At 35.1% G+C, this 25,183-nt stretch overlaps 3 protein-coding genes and 2 non-coding genes across 8 annotated transcripts; 1 reads left to right on the top strand and 4 right to left on the bottom strand.

The window, feature by feature from the left end:
* The first annotated feature begins 3,144 nt into the window (after positions 1 to 3,144).
* Positions 3,145 to 5,255, top strand: LOC118052284 (expansin-A4). Its single transcript, XM_035063212.2, has 3 exons — positions 3,145 to 3,470; positions 3,804 to 4,122; positions 4,597 to 5,255. The coding sequence occupies exons 1-3, from the start codon at positions 3,323 to 3,325 to the stop codon at positions 4,904 to 4,906; spliced, it is 777 nt and encodes a 258-aa protein (XP_034919103.1). The 5' UTR covers positions 3,145 to 3,322; the 3' UTR covers positions 4,907 to 5,255.
* Positions 5,256 to 8,066: 2,811 nt separating this feature from the next.
* On the bottom strand, positions 8,067 to 8,197 carry LOC118052473 (small nucleolar RNA snoR143). The gene has a single exon (XR_004688197.1). It is a non-coding gene; the product is annotated as a small nucleolar RNA snoR143 (small nucleolar RNA).
* Positions 8,198 to 10,800: 2,603 nt separating this feature from the next.
* TRNAK-UUU (transfer RNA lysine (anticodon UUU)) lies at positions 10,801 to 10,873 on the bottom strand. The gene has a single exon. It is a non-coding gene; the product is annotated as a tRNA-Lys (tRNA).
* Positions 10,874 to 13,521: 2,648 nt separating this feature from the next.
* On the bottom strand, positions 13,522 to 17,681 carry LOC118052286 (serine/arginine-rich SC35-like splicing factor SCL30). 4 transcript variants are annotated; one of them, XM_073410690.1, is made up of 8 exons: positions 17,576 to 17,681; positions 16,911 to 17,088; positions 16,728 to 16,805; positions 15,267 to 15,431; positions 15,141 to 15,178; positions 14,479 to 14,545; positions 14,221 to 14,421; positions 13,522 to 13,864 (listed from the first exon to the last, which is right to left on the bottom strand). In XM_073410690.1, the coding sequence occupies exons 2-8, from the start codon at positions 17,078 to 17,080 to the stop codon at positions 13,789 to 13,791; spliced, it is 795 nt and encodes a 264-aa protein (XP_073266791.1). In that variant the 5' UTR covers positions 17,081 to 17,088; positions 17,576 to 17,681; the 3' UTR covers positions 13,522 to 13,788. The 4 variants fall into 4 exon arrangements, with proteins under 4 accessions (XP_073266791.1, XP_034919105.1, XP_073266792.1 ...); XM_035063214.2 differs by having other exon boundaries at positions 14,221 to 14,403; XM_073410691.1 differs by having other exon boundaries at positions 17,486 to 17,627.
* Positions 17,682 to 21,196: 3,515 nt separating this feature from the next.
* Positions 21,197 to 25,040, bottom strand: LOC118052287 (uncharacterized). Its single transcript, XM_035063217.2, has 10 exons — positions 24,689 to 25,040; positions 24,423 to 24,498; positions 24,200 to 24,297; positions 23,698 to 23,799; positions 23,474 to 23,560; positions 23,203 to 23,319; positions 22,718 to 22,821; positions 22,382 to 22,521; positions 22,149 to 22,285; positions 21,197 to 22,035 (listed from the first exon to the last, which is right to left on the bottom strand). The coding sequence occupies exons 1-10, from the start codon at positions 24,902 to 24,904 to the stop codon at positions 21,856 to 21,858; spliced, it is 1,257 nt and encodes a 418-aa protein (XP_034919108.1). The 5' UTR covers positions 24,905 to 25,040; the 3' UTR covers positions 21,197 to 21,855.
* Positions 25,041 to 25,183: the final 143 nt, after the last annotated feature.

The raw sequence follows: 25,183 nt of genomic DNA, 5'->3' as shown, positions 1-25,183 counted from the left end.
AGATTGTTTTAAAACCTGATTTTGATGTGGATAGTAGATCTATGATTTGAAATCTAACCGGGTAGTGTTTCAATAAAAATAAAAAGAGAATTAATAAGGTGTTATTTGGTTAAAAATCTAGGTTAATATTCCAGAGTTTATATATAATTGAGTTTCAATAAAAATAGATGGAGAAATCACCTAACACGAATGATAAAAATTTCAAGTTGACTCTTGATGATATGGTTAATTTAGTCAAAACCTTGACAGAACCTGTTAATTTTTTTTAAATGATATTATTTTTATTTTTTTAACTAAAAAAACTGTATTATTCCAAATCAATACAAGTAAACCTACTTAACCAACAACTTGAAACCTATCACCTGTAGATGCGGGTGAAGTTTAAAAACCATGTTCGAAGAAGAGCAATCATAGTGAGATAAACGGTGAGAGAAAAACAGGCAAAGGCCACTTGCCCAGATACGATAAAGTTTAACATTTATCTATTCAGACAACTATTTGTCTAAAAAAAATAAAAATTATTTACTGTATCATGGCAACATTTGTAATGGGATCATTAATCATACATTCAACAACAATTATAAGGACAATCAGTAATGATGCTTTTCATATCATAAATGAAAGTGGGTTTGGGAGATAGATTGAAGATGTTTGGTGGAGAGGTGAAATACCGGTGGACAATATTTTTCACATGCATTGAGCTGGGGTTTCATGTCATGAGCTAACAGATACTTAATCTTGCTAGGTAAGGGTGTTATGGGTGACAGGTTGTTGAAAAACAGCCTAATTATTTCGGATCTCCTTGGATTTGGTTGATACATAAACATAAGATCAGACTGGACACATGGAGTTAGTTTGCATCGTCACTCTGCATCCTTAACGCCAAACCTGTAAAGCACACCGTTTTCAAGGTCTTGCTGGTTAGGTTTAGTGCATCCTCAACTCCTTGCAGTTAATATTGATTAACATATTTTTTGCGAGTGATGGGATTTCGGAGCAAGCCTTATATCAGCTAATCAAATAATTATCGACTCTTGCTGTCTACGGACGCCTAATTAAATGAAATTATCCATATTCTTACGTGTAAAGTTGCTGTTTTTTTCAAGTCTTAAAGTTTGAGGTTCAAATTTCTCATCGAGAGAATGCTATTTATTAAAAGAAAAGGAAAAAGAAATCATTTCAGAGATGCATGTTCTGTGACGTTGAAAAGTTGCAAGAAATCAATATAATTGTGGCATTTGTCTCTCTTTGTGTCTCACGCGTAAGAAATCGCGGAGCACCGACTGCTGTAATAATACTAGAATACGAGGATGATTTGTTGAAACCTTTAAAAGACCAAAATTATCGAAGGGGATGAACAAATTCATCAAGATGCTTTCCTATTGGGTGCAGCTTTGAAATATACGGTTTGCTCTTCTTAGTATAAACACTGGACTCCAAGCAAGGAAAATGCACACGCCGTGACCAAGACGACCTGAGGGGGAATCCGATAAATTGTACGGCGCAATACGTGGACCGATAAATCCGGAAATACGGGCCCCGCCCCCTCCATCTACGGCCATTTGAAATCAGACTTTTCTGTGAAGATCTTCAATGAGGCGGGTGCCTCCTAATGCTTAGGTGGAAGCAGGCTTGGTTTCCACTTTATTAAGAAAGTGGAAACGCAGAGCAGCCTCCTAATGCTTTAATTTTCATCTTCATCCCGCTAGTGGACATTAACTACTACGTTTTATTCATTAAAAATATAACACTTGTCCTAACCCTTCAAATGCTATCTTGACGGTGCCTAATGCAATGCAACGCCACGTTTTCCAACCTCAAACGGCTGTTTCCGGTCGTATAATTCGGTTTGAAATCTTGCATCGTCAACAAAGGGGCATGGGTATATATAATATCTGGACAATGTCTGGAGGCTTTCCAGCGTGAAACTTCAGACTCCAACACTGTAATCTTTTAACTTTTCAACGGGAAACCAACGAATCGTTTTGATTCTTGATACCGGTGATTATCGGAGTGTAGTTTTCTTCAAGATTTCTAGTTATCCACAGTAATTAAAAGTAATGTCTGGAGACTTTCCACATTGTTTGCGTGCTTCATTTGTTGTCCAGAGCGGCAGTTGTTAGGTGGGTGCATGCACATGGTCTGGAGTCTGCAGCGTCATGTTACATTCCATGGTCCGTACAGGATAGCAGTCCCACCATTCCCTCCAATTCAAGCCCACCACTTGCGAAATTTCAATGGAGGGAAAAATCAAAAGGTTAAAAAAAGGGCCAAAAAGAAAGAAACTGTTTGACAGAAACTGCAATCAATGGCGAAACTTGGAAATGAAGCAAAGCGGTTTCATATTAGGCTTTGATAGTTCTTCATCCTCCTGTGTACTTGCCCCTTCAACCAGTACCCTTACTTTAGTACCCCCCATGTGATAAACCACGGTGGTATTTTTGTGGAACAATAGTGACGAGTTAACTTTTTTTTAAAAAAAAAAACCTGTAAATAAAAATCTCATATTAAAGTAATGATTCCACTATATTTATGTATACATGATCTTTTAAGAAATCTACTTTACTTATTATTTTTTTAATAATATATAAGAAATATTTGATCCTAAATAATATCTCCCAAAACATAAGATTTTCAACTTTTTTTTATTATAGAAATGATAAGGTTTAGGTGTTATAAATACTCACTAAACCAAACCATCCAGGTAAACGATTTATAATTTTTTATTTTTTAATATAAAAAATATTTAAATTTTAAAATATTAATAAACTTAATATTCAAGAATAAATATTCTTGTTTCTAGAGTTTAAGATTCTTTTAAATTATTTAATATATTTCTTATAAATATATTAATTTTATAATCAGGAGATTTTTTGAATCTCCCATTCAATTATTCAAAACTTTTATTGTAAACTTAAAATTGTTTAAATTAAAAAAAAAAACAAGTACATGAATATGTATTGAATAATTACTATAATAAATAATAAATAACTTTTTTATTTATATATTTTGGATTTTGATACAGAAGAAGTATCAAAAGCTCCAAGCAGATTCAATGGGTTACCGTCAATGTGGGGAATAAAAGAAAGAATTGGCTTGATTAACTGGAGTCCAAATTAAGCACTAATCAAGGCTGATTATAATTTGTTCTCTCTCTTCTTCTTCTTCTTCTTATTCTTTTTCTTTTTGTGTCAACGTAATGCCTTTTTTCCCTCCATAAATAGCAGTCCACACACTCTGCATTCTCCACACACTCTCCCCACTTTCCCAAATCCCCATCTCGAGCAGCCCCTTCGTAGTTTATTAGTGATAAGTGAGAGCAATGGCTGCCAGGGCCACCATTTCTTTTATATCTTTGGTGCTGCTTTTGAGTCTTGTGGAGGCAAGAATTCCCGGTGTTTACACCGGTGCAGACTGGCAGAGCGCCCATGCTACTTTTTATGGTGGCAGCGATGCCTCAGGGACTATGGGTACTGTAATCTCGAAACCTTCATTCTAAGTAGCTAGCTTCTTGAATTATTCATGAATTGTTTCTGCATTTTGCAAAACCCATGTTTTGCTGTTGCGTTTTCCATGACAGAACCATAAAAACAAACAAAAAAAGTAATCCCTTACCTCTCACTGCCTTTTCACAGCACCGGACTCTGTTTTAACCAGATTCAGATTTCAGAGCATTTAAACACAACAAGCTCACACCAATACCGTGCATTGCCTGTGAATATTAAAATTCCATTCAAGAATTCAAAAACGAAAAGCCAAAATCCCAAAAAAGGAAATTAATTGATCTTATTTCTTGTGTTCAGGCGGTGCTTGCGGATACGGTAACTTGTACAGCCAAGGCTATGGCGTGAATACTGCAGCACTCAGCACAGCCCTGTTCAACAATGGCCTTAGTTGCGGTGCTTGTTTTGAAATAAAGTGTGCTAATGAACCACAATGGTGCCACTCTGGAAGCCCATCAATTTTCATCACAGCAACAAACTTTTGCCCTCCTAATTATGCTTTGCCTAGTGACAATGGTGGCTGGTGCAATCCTCCTCGCCCTCACTTCGATCTTGCTATGCCTATGTTCCTCAAGATCGCCGAGTACCGTGCCGGCATCGTCCCTGTCTCTTACCGCCGGTAAACATCCAATTCCACCATACTTGTCTCTTATTCTTTTAAATGTTAGTCGTAGTATCATCTCTAATCAGTTTCTTACTACTATTATTGCTATAACTAGAAAAAAAATATATTTCATGAATCGTATTAAATCAATTTGATTGATCGATAGAACAACGAGTATTTTGTGTTATAATTACTATGCAGTGGGTCAGACATGGCGGTTGATTTCTTTCATATGAATCTGGACTATGAAAATGTGATAGGTTGCTCTAAAAAATAAAAACATGATTGGCTGCTCGAAGGTTTCCTAGTATGGTATGATTGGTCTTTCAAGATTCCACGTGTACAATCTTCTGATCAAATGTATTTTGTGAAGAAATCAGAACCGTTTGCCTTTTAGTCAAGGAGAATCTTATCTACTCTGTCCCCACTTGCATGGGGAGGTCCACATCCCCTCCGAGAATTACTAAAACGCCAGTTTTGTTTTTCCAGGGTGCCGTGTAGAAAGCCAGGAGGAATCAGGTTCACAATAAACGGACACCGCTACTTCAACTTGGTTTTGATCACCAACGTTGCAGGCGCAGGAGATTTAGTGAAGGTGAGCGTGAAGGGATCCAGGACCGGGTGGATGAGCATGAGCCGTAACTGGGGTCAAAACTGGCAGTCAAACTCAGTTTTGGTTGGTCAGTCATTGTCCTTCAGGGTCACGGGCAGTGATAGACGCACTTCTACTTCATGGAATGTTGTTCCACCAAATTGGCAATTTGGGCAAACTTTCGCCGGAAAGAATTTTAGGGTTTAAAATTCCCGCTTGATATTTTGTAATTTTTTATTTCCCGTGCCTTTTCTTTTCTAAGTGGGGAAAAAAAGAAGAAGGAAATGAGGATAGAGTGTCGGTGAAAGCGAGTTGTTTTTACTTTATTAAAGGGTTTTTCGATGGGTTAATGGATGAAAAAGTAAATGGAAGGTCGGAAGCCGAGGAGGCCGCACAGTTAAATGTAGCCCGCCGCTTTTGTTTACCGTATAATAGATTAATGTATGTATACACTTCATTAAGAATCTTGTTTGTTCATTATTTTTTCCTTGTATTTGGTATGTGATATTTGATATGTACGGTCCAACATTTTATCATATTGTCTGTTTTGAGTTGATGCACTATTTCTTCAAGAAACTCCCGCAAAGCTGCTTTAAAAGATTGTTTTTTAAAGTGGTTTTATTTAAAAGTATATTAAATAATTTTGAAATAAATAAAAATTTAAAACAAAAAAATAAAAAAATTACAAAAACAATTTCAAAAATCTAAAAACAAATAAAATACTAGAAAAGAAAAGCTGGGACATGACTGCGTTTCTGTTAAAGAAAGTTAAACTTCTATCATGCAACTCCAGGAGGCTACTTGGAAAAAACTCAGGAGTCAACTGTGTAATGTACTTGCAGAAAACTCTTTATCAAGAGCATGCGCGTCTCCATAATTAGTCGGGACTTAGCCAAAAACCAGGTGCTAATAAAAAAGAAAAATTCCTGCAAGAGTAGATAGAATATGCTGGCAATCACTTAAAGATTTTAAACATCAATTTTGCTTTTTTGCATTTGTTTGGGATGAGAGGTTAACTTTTCGTCGTTGAAACCATAGAAAGGATAAAGAAAAGGATTGGATTTGGAGAGAGATGCAAAGAGTAGAGGGGCGGTGATAGCTGCCTCTAGACTCTAAGAATCTGCCAGAATGATAAACATTGATATGATTTCTTTCCTTCGGCGGTGATGGGTGACAAACAAGTCAAAGATTCTGGATAATATCTTAACTGGATTCACCATTGTTGTCTGCGTTCAAATCAAGACTAGAAAGTAAAAGAAAGGGGGACAAAGTGAAGACAGGGATTTGATGTGTTGTTAATTGGATCAAGATTTGCCCGAAGCTTCGTTCAATCTCCTCCTTGTTAGCTAGCACTCAAACCTTAACCCCAGCCCTCTAATCATCAGAAAAGCCGGCCCAAGAAATTTAGCCCACAGCAATTTATTTTTCGATGAAATTCTAGCCGATGGAGTTTTCTTCTTGGGTTTTTGAGTTTTGCGTAGATTCCCTTTTGGACTCGTTATACATAATAATCTAAGGTACAACTGCAAGCTCATAATCTCCCTATTGTGTTCTTTTAAATTTTTATTTATTTTATTAAAAATTATTATTTATTTTATATTTTTTGAATTATTTTAATATGTTAATATTAAAAATAATTTTTAAAAATTAAAAAATATATTATTTTAATATATTTCAAATAATAATCATTAACAAAAAGCATTTTGAATCCTACCATAATTACATAAACATTTTAGTATGATGTTTTTTTATTTTTTAAAATCATTTTTGACATCAGCATATCAAACATCTAAAAAAGTACAAACCGAACTTGATTCAAGTTTGAAGCTTGTCAAGCGGCCCCCACCAGGGAAGTCACTAGCGCGGAAAAAAATATAACGCAACAAACCGCAATTTCCCAACTGAACTCAGTACTAAAATCATAAAATTTGAGATTACTGTTATTGACAAGCTATGCCTCAGGATTACACAGTAAGACTTGAGAAAAGAGTAGCTTTGCAGGCAATGTGTTTGAGAATATATAATTTTACAGTAAATTTTTACTTCCAAATACAATAAAATAATATTTTTTATTTTTAAAAAATCATTTTTAACATTAATTTACAACCAAAAAGCTTTTGAAACCCAAATGACAGGCCATAATTTACATCAAGCATGTTTCAATGAACTTGCTGAGATCTTACAGGCCAGCGGTTTCCTCTTGTATAGAAAAGCCATACACGTGCGGGTTAAGGGCATTCATGAAGCTCTGAAGCAATTTTTTCCATGAATTTTCATGTAACAGCAACTTCCTTTACATCCCAAATAAACATCCAGTCGCTGGCATGCAACGCCTCCAGACATTTACACTCTTGATCAAAGTTTATTCTAGTGTTCCATCACTGTCCCAAGCCTCAAATTTTTAATCCTTCATGATACACCAGGAGGAAAGCGATCTCAATCTTTCTGAAGTGTAACTCTAGTTTTCACCAATCATCAAGAATTTATGAACCAAATGGTGCACAGAAAAAGAAACCTAATGGTTCAGAGGCTCAAAACCAGGCATGCAATGAAAATCCATGGTCACAAAGACCAATGCCCCAGTTGAGGAAAAAGTAATCTTCTATATTCATGTAGCTAATTTTGGGGCGAGACTGGCAATCTTGCATTAGATGTAATTTTAGTACTTTTCAATAGTACACGAATTGCATCGCATGCATGCCAAAAAAAAGTTAACAAAAACGGAAATGCATCACTTTCAAGCAAAGATTGTAATCGAGTAAAACTGGAGATAGGACGAGGCAGTTGTGCAAACACATTGATTCAATTCCATGGAAAATGGCCGTAATTAACACTTAATACCAGATATTGCACAACGCACCATGCGCTGCATGACACAAAGGAGCAGCAGAAAGAAACGGAAAACAACATCAATTTTTTCAGAAAAAAGCTTGGGCATGCGGTAACAAATGAAAATTAGTAAAATATACTTGATCATTTTTTTATTGCGAGTAATTCAATATGCATAAAATTCAGCACACTAAAGGACTTCCAAAATCAAGTTGTGGCGGTCATCCTGTTTCCATAGAAGCCCGGACACCCATTCTACGCACTGAATTCAGTGCTAATATGGTATAACTTCATGATTAAAATGGTCAAATGGTAGCAAAAATTAGCTTTAGAGTGATAAATTGACTTTTGTTTTATCATAGAACCTAGTAAATGTGATGCAAAGCACTATTACACACTAAAAAACCGACAAACCCTATAAACAAAACTGGTATTTCATTTACTTTTTTCATGAATTTAACTGATGTAAGAACCTCCACCGATTCATGGGCTCCCAACAAATAATAATTGTAAAAATATTTAAATCATTCAATGTAAGAAATGTGAGATGGAATCAGTAGACAAAGCGGGATAAAATACCCGTCATCTGTGGATACCATCCCTACGGTTGTCTGGCCGCTGCCTAATTACCTCACCATTTTCCAAACACAAAATTGTCTGCTATTGAAAAACAAGTAAAGTAATCAGGCTTTCTATATCGCACAGTTGTTAAATGAGAAAACTAAACCAGAAAATTGTTTTCCCATAACAAAAACAACATATGCAAATCAAAATGTTTATAAAAAAACTAAGTCAACGAAAAAAACTCAATATCTCATGAATTTGACATGCGGGCTCATATCAAGTGTAAATTTAAAAGGCCTGTCATTGTGGAAAAACCCAAAAGGAGTGAATGGTTGAAAAAGAGAAAAAAGGGACAAACTGAAGAGAAACCAAAGCCTTACTCTCTGAGTGGCGGCTTCTTCTTCTTTTGTGCCTGCCTTTCTTTCCATCATTTTTAACCTCCAAATCCAAATGAGTTTTGTTGAAGATCCCACTTAAGCCCTCTCTCTTTATAATCATAACCCTTATATGCTTATATACAATTAATACAACAATAACGGCAAGGAATCAAGAACAATATCTAAACCCTAGGGTTTTGTTACAGTGTCTACTGTCTATGGTGGCGGCTGGAAACAGAAGATGGAAGAAGCAAATGGCAATTCAGTTTCTTATAGCTGCAAGTCCGGTCCCTAGGGTTTCACAGAATCTAAAAGCTTCGAGCCCACTGTTTAAATTTATAGCTGAGTGATCTGGGCTTATGGTACAATTACAGACTCTAGGAGGAGGAGCCCAACGATATAGGATAGCCCAGATATTTGGGGCCTTATGGCCCGAGCAGGTGGCAAACGTACAACTTTGTAGCGAGGACGTCCCGCATCCTCAGAGAGATAATTAGCCCCCGTTTTTTACCCTGGTAAAAATAGAATATAGGTGGATTAAAATTTATTTATTTTTTTTAATAAAATTTATTTTTATATTTTTTAAATTATTTTTGATGATTTATGATAAAAATAAGTTTTTAAAAAATAAAAAATTACTTTCATACATTTTTAAATAAAAAATCGCTATAAAAACACAATTACTGTTATACTTTTCAAATTTTCCTGATTAGTTTAATTCGTTATTAGCAACTGTTGCTCTGAGGACACTAGTGGAGGACGAGCAAGAAGAGAATCGCGAAGAGAGTGGAGTACGAAGCACATTCAGTGCTTTGATTCAATACAGATGCGTACATTCAGTTAATGTAGCAAAAAAGTTTCCTAAACTATGCTTTCTTTAAATTTTTTGGTTTTCCTCCCTTTCATATTTACGCAAGCTTGGTTCCAGTATATTACCTCAGAGGAGCTTATCTTAGCTAATCATGAAGTTCATGTAATGGTATATGCTCTACAGAACTGACTTGATCGAGAATTATTGACATGCTAGCAGTGGCTCGGTTACCTTTTCCGTTCAAGAGATTTGTAAGTCTTCAACTCTATAATAACGCACTTGATTGCCTCTTGCAAACTGGCTTTTCTGCCATCATTTAAGCTCCAAAGTTCAGGAATAAGATACCTCGCACTAGGATTGCAATCGTTCAACTCCATTAGTGCATCAGCAACAGCTTTGTAAGCCGCCTCGCCCACGTATTTCACAACTCCTTCAACTTTCTGTCATCTTCGTCTTCTACTTCCTGCAGTTTCAAACAATTATAGCTCAGCTAATGGGCAGGATTAAAGTAAATCACTGTCAGAGGAGCATTAAGGATCGATTAGTTTCCACAAATAGCCTCAAATTAACATGCTGCTAACTACTTGATAGTATAAGTATGATTCTACCAGCATCGCAGCAAGTAGATAAAAGAGGCGAATTCATTTCTACACATCTAGCATTCTGGGGTGCGTATTCCCTCACGCAACACCTACAATGCTGTCGATACTTTAGACTTAATCAATGGCGTTAAACCACTTTACAATAAAACTTTGGGAGCATCAACACTGAGTCTATAATAACAAGAATGACAAGGGGAAAACAATTCGTAAATGAAAATAAGGATCAGAAAGTACTTGAATTTCCCGTCCACAAACTCTTTCTTGAAGGGATGCCACATTGGATTGGTAACGTCATGTTGCAACAAAGAGCATATCCGCGTCGATTTCTCCTCATAATCTTCAGAGAAACTATGCAAGCAGGCATCTTCAAAAGGTCCTGTAGCAGCCTCTCCCATTCTTTTGATCCCAGTAATTTGTATCCAGAATTTCTTATGTTTCAAAAGAAAAATCATCACCCGCCAATCATTTTGATAAGAATTACCCTAGAGAACACCACTCGATAAGAATTCCCATTGCTGGTTAACAAGGTAAAAGGAAAGCAGAAGCGCTGAAATTCTCACATCTATTAATTCTTTCCGAACACTGTGTAACTCAACATTGCTCATCCGCTCTTTAAGAATCAGAGTCTGATTAAGCTTGTCCATGCATTTCCACTCATCTTCTTTTTCTGCCAATTCTTTTTTAAAGTGTAATATTTTTTAACAATATAACTAATTGTAAAAGGAGATAGATAATATAGACAACGACTTTATTAACAATGACAGATGAGTATTTTACTTCATCTCAGTGAATAAGCAACACCAACTTGCGATTGCCATGCTTTCAATTCACGAGGGGAAAAAAAAACTCGGCTCCAATTATTACCGTGAAAAAGAAAAAGGTCCGTAAATTGACGCAAAAGTCAACGAACAACAAAATCGCCGTCTGTGGGAATCGAACCCACGACCACATGGTTAAAAGCCATGCGCTCTACCAGCTGAGCTAAGACGGCTACGTTGAATTAATTGGTCATGAACTATTTATATTATTAAATAGAGATTATTTCCACAATTTTAATGCCCCCATCCTGAGGGCAGAAGTAAAGTTCAAAAGGAGAGAGAGAAAGCAAGTTTACCGTATTATATTTGCTTAATGCTCATTTACCTAAATTATTCATTAAATAATGTGGCAACAGGAACTATTCTAAAGAAAAGAAAATGGAAACTTTTAAACAAACACTATAATGCCATGCAGCCTTGAGCTAGACCCTCATCTGAGGGGAAATTATTCACCTTCTTTCCCCTCACCTAGCACACAAAAAATAGAAGGAGAAAGTAATTCTAGAGAGTAACATCTGACCCCAAAACTGAGGCTAAGGAGTAGAAATTTGTTAAGTTTTTTTTTTTTTCCTTTTTACACAAGTAACACTTCGTCCATCAATTTTTTTAAAAATTCTTAACCGCATATTAAACACAATCTTAAAATATTGTTATATTGAGATTTGAATGTGACTTTGGTTTGACCTCTCATTCAAAGATAAAAAAACAAAAAATAAAAGAAATTTTCTGATAGACTCGGCAGACAATTATGTATTTATAAACTAATTATGTATCTATTTAGATTTTATCTAATTTACATCATTATAAAAAATAAAAAAAAATAGGATTGCATTTTTTTTCAATATAATATAAAAAGGAATTTGTGAAAAACTTGTGTTTATTTGCATAGGTACCCTGATCAAAACGCTCTATGAATGTTGATGGGCAGATAGATGGCTGCATGCTTAACTTCCAGTCATGATCTACCATGACCGGATGTTTGACAGGAAATTTGCTTTTCATCCAAGAGTACTGTAGTTTAGAGAGATATATGTTTGGAATTATAATATTTTTAAAGTTATTTTTATTTAAAAATATATTAAAATAATATATATTTTTTATTTTTTAAAATTTATTTTTGATACCAGTATATTAAAACAATCTAAAAATATAAATAAAAAATTAACTTCATACTAAAAATATTAAAGAATTATCAAAAATATTTTTTAACTGTGAAAACAAACACTTTCATTCATGACTCCTACATTTTCATAAAAAAATTGATAAATTAAATTCATCTCATTGCTACTTAATGGTTAAACATGGATCCTCGCACCATTAATAATTTCTCATCGGCAATAATAACACATTTTTATTGCGGGGAGATCATTGGCAACCGAGAGCAGTTGAGTTGAATGAAATTTGGAATTATACTTGGTGAATAAATAAATCACTTTAAAGATAAGGTATTTTTTTTTTTAATAAATTTAAAGATAAGGTTCAGATTAATTGGTTCGTCAAGTAAATTCAGTTTAATAGCTGATTCAAGGAAATCACGTGAGAATCGTATAGCAAAATAATGTATAAAGATAACGAATCAAGGGAGAAAAGACAAGCCAATAAAAAGGAAAATGAAGGTTAATTAAATAAATAAAAAAGTGTTCTTCGTGGCGTCTGATGGGCAGGCATCGACTTTTCTGGTCATCAAACTTGTTCCCTGCTGCCTGCCTTAGAACCCGTCTACAAGCCTAGATTTACGTAAACCGATTCAAGGTATTTTCAGGTCAAGCTCCTCATCAATACAAGTATTATTCATTTATTCTTGTTAATCTACAGTGTATTTAATGAATTTTTTTTTTACCTGTTCATCAATTTCATGCCATCAAAAGTGACACCATGATAATCACGAATGTTATGATCGACGGCTTTCAGTAGCGTTGCAAGAAGCCTAAATATTGAACAGTCTCCTATCTAAAATTCCTCCATTCCCCTCACTTGTGTTGGATTTAACTATGACATCTGATTTAGAATTCTCCAACAATAAATAATAGTAAAAGGAAAATGAAACCCCAGCTCTCTTACAAAAGAAAGTATGAATGTAATAAAACAATGGGTAAGAAAGTATGAATGTAATAAAACAACAGGTTGTTGGCTTAGTGGTTGTTTAGTGGTTGTTGGGGCAGCTCTCCTTCCTTCGAACTTTGGTTCGAGTACCAGTGAGAGTGAGGCTGGAGAGTTTGTTCTTTTCCTGTCTCTATTGGTTCCTTTCTGTGCGGTATACATGTCACCCCCGCGGTGCCTTACTTGCTCATTGGGCTTACAGGATGTTCAGTGGGCCGTGGAATTAGTTATGGTGCGCACAAGCTAACCCGGACACCCACGTTAATAAAAAAAAAAAAAATGTAATAAAACAAAATACCACATCATTAATATTTCTTTTACAATTTTGTTTGTGTCTTGTTACTCTGGGTTCCTTCCCTTTATTTATGGATTTGTCTATGCTATTGAACTCAACCAATAGAAAATTAAATGTTAGCAGTATCTAAACTGATAATTTAGTTCAAGAAAATCTTGTTTGTGGGGATCTTGAAAGACCAAGAATTTCCCAGATAATATATAATCTAAAGATTGAAGCAATGCAAGAAAGTCAGCTTCATGACTGTTACATGAAAGGCAGATCAAAAAATTCCAACTTCTATATACATTAAGGCTTTCTACTTCAAAAAATGAGCTTTGCAAAATTGTTTTAGTTGTTAAATCGGATAAAAAAAGGGGTTAATTGTTGCTAATTTGCGACAGAATAAGAGCCGTGAGCCAACATGTGTCTGGCACAACAGATCCATTCAAATATCAACATAATATCATGAAATACGGAGGTAAAATCTGGAAAGTTGCATCGCATTAAGTCAGTTGAAGTGCGCTAAGGAAGAATTCAAACCATGTATACATGCGGGTTTTGGAAAAATTCAGATGTTCCAATTCATCCACACAAGGCAACATAGGCCTACTACCATCTGCTGATGCATGTAGAAAACCGTGTTCGCCCTGGCACTTGTCATTTGCCCTATCTAGCATGCCTTGGTGACAAATCAGCCGACGTAGTTCTTGATCAAGAAGGTGAACTTGATGGTCTACCAGGAGACGGCCTCCAAGCTCGTGCTTCCACAAAATCATATGCCAATTTCCTATAATGAACATGTTTTCGCTTGTCATTTAAATCCATATATCGCAAAGAAGTTTGTGTCAACTTATAGGCATAAACAGACTTCAGAGTGCATTCATCCCCTTCTAAATTAACTTCAACTGAAAAATAACATATAAAATGCTGAGTTTTCTTACATGGCCTGAAAACATGGGCAGCATTCCTGTCATACCAGTATCACATATTGTGTTCTCATAAACAAGGAATTTGCTGTAATGAAATTAACCATTTTTTTCATGACTTGTGCCCAATCAATCACTTCTGCATGAAAACCCACTACAAGGGCATGGAATGCCTAAAATAAATAATGATGACAGCAGTAGAGGACAAGTCACTTACTCGCCAAACCCATTGTTGTTTTTATTAAGATCATCACCATGGCCATACTGTGGAGAATACAGCCTGCAGCTGTGGCCACCATCACGCTCTGGTGGAGGACCTCTAGGGGATCTTAGATGGTCTGCATACCTTCTCTCTGGGGAAGGAGAGTAGTCTCGCCGTTGCGGGGCAGGAGAGTATGACCTGCGAATATGTTTCAACCTGTTTCAGATGTGAATTGGGTCAATACAATGGCCAATTTGAAACCATGAAGCTTACCTCGACCGGTATCGAGACCTGGAAACATGATAATGGCGAGGGGACCGTGAAAATGAACGAGAACGTCCTGAAGCATATTTGATACAGAGCAGTGATTAATTAATTTTGCAGCAAACCAATTCAGGGTCCCAACAATGGAAAAAGCAAGGATGAAAGCTTGGTACCAATGCAGTAATTTGATTGATAAAGGAAAGTAGCTAGTCTCATTTCATCTGGCAAGATATTAATAAACCTTGATAACAAAAGTTCAGGCTCCATACCAAGATATTTTCTAGATTATCTGACCACAATCTTTTTCTCATGGAGCTAAAAATTCAACATGTTTTTAAAAATAACATCAATGCCACTTTTATGAGAATCATGATGATCCATTGCTGCAACATCAAAACCACCACAATTTCAAAACTACCATGATTTCAAAGACTCCAATTTTGTCAAACATAAATGTTCACTTAGGAAGACGCATAGCTGCTAGAACCATACAGCAAAAACATAAAAAACGTGGTCTTCAAGCAATGCAAGAAACAAGTCATGCACGGGATCATTGTTGAATTAATCAGCTGAGCGGAACACGGAGTCATTTTTGGACAACATAAAATGCTGGCAACAACTTCAATAAACTATGGTCCAGAAAAATAAAACAACAATAAGTGATAGCATACGAGAATAAGATGATTGTCCTCCATGATCAGCTGGTCCTCTGTGGAATGTACAAGTAAAATGTCAGAAATCTAAGTAAGAAAGCAACATTAAAATCACATGGTTTATACATATGGATTAGAGATTACCTAACCCTAGCTTTGTGGCGCATCTCCTCAGGCCTTTTTCTTGTCTCTGCTGCTACCACCACAAACATCTGCCTCCCACCAAAAACTTGCCCGTTCATATGATGCTGAGCTTCCATAGCATCATATGGTTCCACAAACTGCACGAACCCAAACCCCCGAGGTTCCCTGCATACAAGACATGGCAAAGTGTCAATCAAAGTATGGAAAGTTGTGTACAAACAAACACCAACTTTCTGATATGATTGACTTACTAAAACAGCTTGCCTAGGGATTGCCATAATATCACTACTTGGTACCTTTCCTTTCAAATTACAATCTAGCTCTAGAGCACTTACTCATGCGTGGACATGATTTTACACAGAATGGGCTTAGTGGCTGACCTTTTCTTTAACAGTCAAGTTTGAAAGGCAACTTCATAATAGGCAAGTCACTTGAAAATTCTTCACATGCTTGTAAATATAAGATGCAACTCAAACCAACGTTCCCAAACTTAAATTCTCCTCAAGTTGTCTTCAATTGTCAGGGATCAATCTTCTTCCTCATCAAACTTCTAGTGATTGTGTATTTTTTAATTTCTCTTCATAAAGGAACATTCTTCATTGAACATTACTCTTGAGACCAGTATGTTAGGGAATGATAAACAGTAGGTCTTCATCAATTGTGGGGCTTGGTCTTGATTTTTAACTTCAAACCAACATACCCCCTTTGTGGGGCTTGGTCTTGATTTTTAACTTCAAACCAACATACCCCCTGACAAACCAGTTCAGAATTAAATTCACTATGAAAAAGAAAACAATAACCCTGAAATAGTTTAGAATGCAATTCAGATATGTTTCCCCATGCCCATTATAGATTGTAAATGAAGTGGCTAATGTGAAACTAGGAATATAGAATCAGAAGGTAAAATCCAAGAGAAGATTTTTCACCTTTTTTTGGTACAAAAAGAGACTTACTAATTTAAACTTTGATGAGTCACTCCCAAGATTTCTCCTAATTACTATCAACTAAAACAAACACACAACAAAGCATAGATGAGAAAAACTAGTTTACTTTCAAGGTTGAGGGAAACGACTACTTACCACATCCTTTCAAAAGAAAGGTTACCTTTACTGTGTGCTTACTATCAACCAAAAAAAACAAACAAACAAACAACAATGCTGAGAACATTGAAAGTCATTCTAACCAGATTTTCATCAATCAAACGACTACTGCTAAAGATTGGTTCCTTTAAAGGTTAAGGCAAATGATTCCTTTAAACTGGCTCGTGGATAGCTATGGCAGGCATTGCATGAATCCAATGAATTAGTCAAACATCCCCAAAAATAAGTCAAGAAGCGAAGTAAAGTGGAACAAGAAAATCTAAAACACCACGTATATATACAGAAAATACGAATAAAACCACGTGAATATTTCATTACAGATTTAACCACTTCCCCGTGCAAAAAAAAAAAAAAAACTCACCCTGTGTTATAGTCCCTGGGAATATAGACGTCTCTTACAACTCCAAATCTCTCAAATATCCCTCGAAGTTCTTCTGGTCTTTGAACCACGATAAACAAACAAATCAGTAAAAATTTCAAAAGGTTTCTCTTAAAATCACAAACCTAATTCACCAAAAATAACAATGGGCGAAGTTTCAAGCACCTGCAATCACGAGGAATGTTCCGAACCAAGAGGCTTCCACTATTCTGGTCCTTGCTTCTCCCATACCCACCACCACCACCACCTCCACGGCCTCTCCTTGGTGGGCTTCTTCCTCGCCCTCCATGTCCTCTCCTTGGAGAACTGTGGTATGGTGGACTATATCTCCTCATTATATAACCTATCAATTCAAAAACATTATCATTTATGTTAATCTAACACATAAATTGAATCTTTTTAACAAGAGTAAAAAAGACTTCTCGCCCCATTGCATAATTTTTTCCAGTTAAAGTAAAAATTAAGCCAGGCCATGCAAAAGTAAAGAAAATCAAACTTTGAAACACAATTCTTGAACCCCAAATCCCCCTTCTTGTTTTTTGCCAGTCTGGCAATTAATTTTAGTTAGGTACACTAATTGACTCCGCGGACTTCGTAAGTCATATCAAGAACCAAACTTTACCAATCAGAAAGAGCAATTGATCTTCACTGTATACAAGATCAACTAAAAACTCCAATTATAAAGAGTATTCAGCTTCAATATCGATTTTCGACAACTTAATTGAGAATTAGGGTTTTACCAAGTCCTTTCAAAATATAGAGGGGGGTTTGTGTCTCTTTACAATTTGGGGCATGAGGTGTAGGAGGAGAGAGAGAAATTGGCTTATTACCTGGACGTTGATAATGTTTAGGAAGAAACTTGCGAGCGCGTTTTTATAAGTTTGATAACGTTTAGGAAGAGACTTGCGAGTTTTTATAAATTTGGATGCGGTTATTTTGTAAGGTATTTTTATTTAAAAATATATTTAAATAAAATTTTTAAATTTATTTTTAATATTAATATAATATTAAAATAACAAAACATTAAAATCATTAAGTAAAAAAATAAATTTTTATGTGGATCGCACTTTCAAAGGCTAGATCACTAGCACGTATTATGTTTATATTATCATTTTTTTAATATAAAAAATTATTTAGGTATTGTTAATAATTTTTATAATAGATCTCTTAAAAGAATAAAAGAGAATGTTTTAATGTTAGTCTATTAATTTAACAATGTTAAAGACAACTTGATATCTAAAAAGAATTATTGGTAAAAAAAAAACAGTTTGATTTAAAATAAATATTAAATATTATATTTTTAAAAAATATATTATATAATAAATTTATTTGGATCAATTTAAGTTAACATGTTAATTATTATATCGAATCATGAGACTATGATAACTCATGGAATTAAATCAAAATAAATTATAAAATTTAATTTTCAATAAACATTACATCAAATTATAAAATTACAAAAATAAATGAAAAAATAACTCAAAAAACCCGAGTTAACCCCTAACATAAAACAAATTAAAATAAATTATGAAACTCAATTTCTAATCAACTAATTGTTGAGAAATTAAATTAAAAAAAACTAATTAAAAAAACAAAAACACAACTTGAATCAGCTTGAGTTAGTTCACTAAATTTGAAACATAAGTTACAGACAAAAATAATTTTATAGAAAATAAACTGAAATAAATTATAAAATTTATTTTTCAATTAACTTGATATTAAAAAATGAATTTAAGGAGGTAAAAAGTTAATTAGTAAAGGAAAAAAAAAACTCGAGTCAACTAAATTAACTTATTAAACCCACAATACAAATTACAAAATTATATTAATATTATTAAAAATAAACTATAAAATTCATTATCCTGGAGATCAAATATATTCAAACATATTTATTAATATAATTATAATTTTAATCCAAAACTCTCATAAAAAACACATAAACTGTCGATAAAAAAAAAAGATGCAAGATTAACGGACCTGGTCAACATTACCTGAACATAAATATCAATTCAATAAAAATTATTCAATCCCAAAAATCTGATCGCAATACACATTAAAATCAATAATAAAACTAAATAATTATTCAAAAGATGTTTTTTTTTTAAAATATAAACTGTAAGAAAAAGCCAAAGTAAAGTATAAAATATTATTTTAATAAATAGTGATCTGTAAAGTTGGTAAAATAATATATATAGTTTTTTTTTTAACCAGAGAGAGGAGAAGGCATCGACTTCGATTTTGTTTCGAAAGCGGAATTGGTGGTGGATTTTTTACTCTGTGAACCCCAGTGAACCGGAAAAGCGGCGGGTCGACCTGGTTTTTAACAGGATTCGGGAGTGTCCGAAATTATTCCTCGCTTTAGGGCCTTGATTTGAGCTATTCGACGACTAAGACTTAAAGCTAATAAGAGCCCATGACCTGCATAAATCACCCCGTCCACAAAAGATTTTTTTTTTCAGTTACCTCCAGTAAACATCCATAACTAATACTCTTCTCCTCTTTTTTTTTTCCACTTAAAAGTACTTTTAAAAAAGTTACAATTATTTTATATATATATATATATATTTATATCGTTTTAATATGCAAATATTAATAATAAATTTTTAAAAATAAAAGATATATTATTTTAATTTATTTAAAAAAAACATTTTAAATAATGGTTATAACAATAATAACACACTAATTTCCTTTACAACCAGCCTCTAAATTCCTCTACAACAGCATCTTAAATTGGTTATTCACATTTAAAATCATGTATAAACGGGGAAATAAGATTTACTATACTTTTTGGATTCAAAGTTGAGATAATGATGTGAAAACAAAGTATAGCTTCAAATTAGGTTATCTTGATTTATCGATTTTAAATCTGGTCTGGACAGGGTTATTAAAACAGTTGATTTTTCTTATCAAAATTGACATTATTTCAAGTTTTTTATTTTTTTCAAAAATAGTCAAAATGATGAGTTGACTCGTATGAACTTTTTAAAAACAAGTCTGAAACGCGAGCCAAATTGGCTTTCAAATGGGTCTTGTAACTATGCCTGAAAGCAAGGTTGTCAAAAACACTTTTTTAACACGACACGAAATATACAATATAAACTCGACTCGTAAACTCGAATTATAAAATCATAAAATCGAAAGTAAATTTTTTTAATTAAAAATCATAAAATCACAACTAAAATATTTTAATTAAAATCGCAAAATAAACATCTTAAAATACCACCTGAGGAAACAACAATCCACTTCAGGACTCTTAATCAAAGTTTATATGAGCTCGCAGCCATACTTCTTAAACTTAAACTAATGATTTTGTTGGCTCTTGGATTGAAGAAGTATACATGCACCATAAAGGCCGAGCAAGATAGAATGGAGAATCTGACTGGTAAAACAGACACCTAAGTTCTTAGGAACTCGAGTGAAACAGAGAACAAGGTAAGAAATACCATAACCCTGTTTAATCCTCTTTGTTTTTGCAATAAATCCAGCCTAGCAAAAGAACCTACAAGATGGAAATCCACCCGCAAATACACCAAGAGAAACAGAAACATAGATTATGATATGGATTTCCTTGCCATCTCAAGAATCAATGGACATATAATTTCAATTTGATGTCTTTTGCAGCAAACATATCCCCTTCCTCTCCATGATCAATCACTCATCCCTTTGTGATTTCTTAAGAGCCATGTGACCAGATACATCTCTGTCAAAAAGACATTCAATCAATTCATCCTAGTTCTCTCTTATCTTGCCTGTCTTCGAAAAACCAAAAGAAGATTCCCCGCTAGATCTCTGCGAATCCTCTCTTCCACCTCATCGAAAGTTCCATACTTGGAAGATGAATAGACATGGGGAACTGAGAGTGTAACAGCCCTTTGTAATGATGATACATGTGCAGAGCTTTTCAAAAGAATGGCTTATCCAATACAGACATTAATTGCTTGTCCAAACAGTGAAAGACTGAATGAAAGTGAAATTTTTGGTTAACTCGTGAAAATGTTACGTTTTTTACGAGTCAACCGGTTTTTCTACGAGTTTGACTGAGTCAACCCGATTTTGCTGGTTTTCGAGTTTTAACCCTGATTCTACATGTTTTTTGTGTTTTAACTCGTAAAATGTCCGATTTTACGAGTTAAAACGCATTTTTAACAATCATGCTTGAAAGTATTAAAGTGAAAAAAATAATAATTATGCTGGTACTAGCCTGGCCAACAGAATAGATTGATATGGGTATTACTGTACCAATCAATTTGAGATCATATTTAGCTTAGCATAGCTCAATGCTAAGTAAGCCTCCTGAGAAACAAAAAGCTAAGATTATAATGTTGGAATGGAGATTCCGAAAGTTAACCTGCCCAGAAGAGGAAAAGAAAATATAAACTGGTTGATGATAATCGGTATTCTCTTTGTGGGAAGGGGAGAGTTTAAAGAATGAAGAGCTCGGACCTACAACATCTTAAATGTTTTTGTGGCACTTAGGATTTACTCAAGTAGTTTAACAAGAAAATTGAGGGAAAAGATATTGTAATGACAGGTATAAATCCACTAATAACGCAAATAAAAAATGTCTGCCTAGCTACCAACAACAACGGTCTCATAGAATACCTTTTTTTTCGAGAGACTTGTGGTCCTGACTCCACAGTCCAACGCCTGATCTCTTTCTCTTTATGAGCAAAGATGGAAGCACTATTATCAATAATCAAAACAGAAGATGGGAGTAGGTTGCATCTTTACAAACTATTAGCTAACACTGATGGTGGTGCTTGTGTATAATCACGATCGCTCCCCTCCTCGGTACAAAGGGGAAAATCATTGAGAAAAGCGTGTCCTCCACTCTTCATCTCATGAGTTTTCAGGCTATTCACAACCCAGAACCCATCAAACCAATCAGTAAAATGAGCCCATTCATTGAACCCGTGTGCTTCGCATCATATATGAAACGAACTTTTACTTCTGCAGCCGCAAGGCAGATGCAAATTCTAGATTACACCATAACGAGCATGCTTGGAGACACCAACTAGCCTGGTCATCAAGCAACAAGATTCTTGCAGATTGGGGAAGAGACAAGTGTGAAATGCCATCAGATACGCAACCAACCAAAGACTGGTTGGCATCAGCACGCGACTGCAACATTCTCTGGTTGAGATTCCAAGCTGTCAGAATTTATGACTAAAGGACTTTTTTGGAATTCATTTCTTAGTTGACCACAAGCTGCACTTGCATCCAGGCCCCTTGTTTGGCGCACGCTTACAGTTATTTTACGAGACTCTAGCACAGCTGCAAATGCTTGTATCTGCCAAATGGAAAAGGCACAAGTAAATAGAAATGGCGATGCATGATTTGAAAATTTGTGTATTCTTACTCCCAGCAGGGAAAGAACAGTGTGTTTATGACTAATGTGCATACCGCCTTTTTGTGTGGACGCTTGTAATCAGAACCTTGGATTGGATTGAAAGGAATCAGATTCACATGATGACCACGTCCCCACTGGTGAAGTAGCTCAGCAAGTTCTTTTGCATGCTCCACTCTATCATTGACCCCAGCTTCCCAAACAAATTGTAATTTTATGTTAGCAGTTAGAATAATCTTATCAGTTTTCATTGGTTAAGCTTCAAGTGGAGATAATGAAAATTCAGTACCTAAAAGTGCATACTCAAAGGATACTCGTCGACTGGTTTCAAGGAAGTACTCCTTGCAATCTTTCATAATTGCATCTAGAGGGTAGGATTTCGCACTTGGAACAATTGTTTCTCTAAGTTTCTGATTTGGAGCGTGTAAGCTGTAAGTATAAAGAGAATGAGAAAAACTTGTCATAGGCAAACATAAACTATTGGCATCAAAGGGATCCATTAAGAGGAAATTCATCAAGACATGCATATCACTGCAAGTGGCCCAATTTACTCAGAGACGGATTACAATATTTACAGTGCCAAGGAATTGCTCAAACATATAATCCCTGTCTCCTCTTACAGTACCTTAAGGCCAATGTTGACTGAAGTTTATGAGAAGCCAGCTTTTTAATTGTGTTTGGAACCCCCACAGTTGATATTGTGATCATTCTTTGCCCAATCTGAACATCCTGATGAAATAAGAACAATGAATTGTACATGAGCTTATTACATCCGAAACCTATGTACTAGAAAATGACAGTGATTTGATGTAGGCATCCATAACCATCTATGCAGCTCTCTTCTCCAGTAACCTTTGAACTAGAAAAATCAACTTCAACGGTCTCATTCCAGGCAAATCTGATCCTAATTCTTTTAGCTCACTATTCCCATTTTCAACCATGCTTACAAAGAAAAAAAAATTATTCTGGAAAAACTAATCATTGCTCATGGCGGGTAAAACCAACCAAATCAAGGGGCCAGATAAAGACAATAGTAGGCATTAAAATAATTAACAGAAGATAGGTAAGAAGCAATGGGATAATTGTTGAAAAAAAAAAATTTAATTGCACCTTATTCAAGCATCGGTGTGCTTCAAGTACCGACTTCAAGTTCAACATTGGTTCCCCCATTCCCATGAACACTACATTTGTCACCCTGTGCTTGAAGATCTCCTCAACAGCCAAAACCTGTGCATATAAAACATGTAAGTATAATTTTGAACAGGTTGAAGCAGTTCCAGAACTACCAAGTCTATGTTCTCAGATATACAAACAGTAAAACACTCTCAACATCCCACTTGATAACTGCATTTGAAGAACAATTGTGGATTGCACCACTGACCTGCTCAACAATTTCATGCCTTTGAAGATTCCTTGAAAAACCACCCTTTCCGGTGGCACAAAATGAGCAGCGCAAAGGACAGCCTACCTGAACAATAAAAGTAAAAAAACCACAAGAAAGTTATCAGTGAGCCTGTAAAAGCAATAGAAAGTTATCAGCGAGCCTGTAAAAGCACCGCAACCAGGAAAAATTTAATAAGGTTAGTCCTTGATTTGGAAAGTTACCTGAGATGAAACACAGGCAGTAAGCCGCATTGAACCTTTCTCATCTTCAACTGGAATACCAACAGTTTCAATCAATCTGTTATCCTCCAGTCTTATCAGTAACTGCAAGACCATTAGCAAGCTGAAGTAAATGATACTATAAACTTATTTTAAATCAGAAAGAAGTGTGCGTGCAAAAGTTCACTTCCCAAAAACTATAATTTCATTATATGAGCAAAAACAGGATTTGTTAATGCATATCCATTGATAATTATGTATCTACTTCAAAACCAGCAAATAAAATTTAACACGACCCTATCATATGATACAACAGCAACCAATTATGTCTAGCAAATAAAGCATACGAAACATAGCAGCAGTAAACTAGCCCTGAATATACATTTCATTTAGCATAAATAGTGTAGCAATATTAAAACTGCCTCAACCAATGGAGCTAAGCTTGCATAAAATCAATAACAGCACAGAGCGTCGAATTACAAATCAAACATAGCAGTACATCTACCTTAACCGTGCCATCAGCTGCGGTTACAGTTTGAAAAATAGGTGACCGCCCGACTTTCCATCCAGCTTCTTGAAGATCATTTCGAAATACCAGAGGCACTAGTTACCAAAAAATAAAAAAAGGAGCGTAAATAAAGCTAACATAAGTTACAAGAATACAAAATTGAACAAAAAAAAAAGCAAAAAATCTGCCCTGAATTAAGTTTGAGTACAGTACTACTTACATTGACTAAAATCCTGGATTTCTTTGACTTTTCTCTGGTATATTAGATGATGGAGCTGCTTTCCTCTATAGCTTTGCTATTTATATAATTCCAATAGAAGAAGAAAACAAAGAAATTCAAAATTTAAGCATTTAAAATTAAAAATAAATAACTAAGATTGCATTAATTTTCTCTTCAATTACTGAAGTTTCATAGCTATTACTTTCTTTCCTCCACTTTCCCAGGAACCAAACGGAAAATAAGAAACTTTCTGTTGTGATGATAACCTGTCCAAGGTCGGTTGCGAGTTGTTGAAGCTCGGGCTCCGACATGCCGAGGAGCACGTGAGGGTCCACTTGAGAGGCACGAGATGGGGTGGAGGAGGAAGAGGTTGTGGTGGAGAGGTTACGAGAGGATATGACGGTAACGGAACGAGGTCTCATGGCACGTGCGATTGGCACGGAACACACATGCTGGAGCAGAGACATTGAAATGGCCATCATCGTCGTCAGTTGTCGCCCACCTTCAGTCTCCGTTTGAGCTAAAAGCCGCTAGCCTCGAAACCTCAGCTTTTGGGATATCTAAAACCTCAGCCTTTACACAGAAAGACGATAACAGCCCTGATTGTAATTTACTCTCAAGACCTTCACGTTTTAGTGAGAAGTTATATTCTAGTCCTGATATTTTCGAAACAAACATTAATATCCCTTCCGACCTAAAAAATCAGAGACTCGTGAAAAACTGAGTGATAAGAGTAAGATTTGTAAGGTGATGTTGTTGGC

This window comes from Populus alba, chromosome 8 (assembly GCF_005239225.2).
Source record: "Populus alba chromosome 8, ASM523922v2, whole genome shotgun sequence".
Taxonomy (NCBI): Eukaryota; Viridiplantae; Streptophyta; class Magnoliopsida; order Malpighiales; family Salicaceae; genus Populus; species Populus alba.
This window is presented reverse-complemented; position numbering and strand designations above follow the sequence as displayed.

Excerpts from the sequence above, each read along its gene's own strand:
- LOC118052284 (XM_035063212.2), top strand. The coding sequence starts at position 3,323 with ATGGCTGCCAGGGCCACCATTTCTTTTATATCTTTGGTGCTGCTTTTG. Across the intron at positions 3,471-3,803 it reads CGATGCCTCAGGGACTATGG|GCGGTGCTTGCGGATACGGT; the intron begins GTACTGTAATCT and ends TCTTGTGTTCAG. Across the intron at positions 4,123-4,596 it reads GTCCCTGTCTCTTACCGCCG|GGTGCCGTGTAGAAAGCCAG; the intron begins GTAAACATCCAA and ends TTGTTTTTCCAG.
- LOC118052286 (XM_073410690.1), bottom strand. The coding sequence starts at position 17,080 with ATGAGGAGATATAGTCCACCATACCACAGTTCTCCAAGGAGAGGACAT. Across the intron at positions 16,806-16,910 it reads AACATTCCTCGTGATTGCAG|ACCAGAAGAACTTCGAGGGA; the intron begins GTGCTTGAAACT and ends CGTGGTTCAAAG. Across the intron at positions 14,422-14,478 it reads AGGTCTCGATACCGGTCGAG|GTTGAAACATATTCGCAGGT; the intron begins GTAAGCTTCATG and ends CATCTGAAACAG.
- LOC118052287 (XM_035063217.2), bottom strand. The coding sequence starts at position 24,904 with ATGATGGCCATTTCAATGTCTCTGCTCCAGCATGTGTGTTCCGTGCCA. Across the intron at positions 24,298-24,422 it reads AATCCAGGATTTTAGTCAAT|TGCCTCTGGTATTTCGAAAT; the intron begins GTAAGTAGTACT and ends TTTGGTAACTAG. Across the intron at positions 22,286-22,381 it reads CTTTGAGTATGCACTTTTAG|CTGGGGTCAATGATAGAGTG; the intron begins GTACTGAATTTT and ends TTGTTTGGGAAG.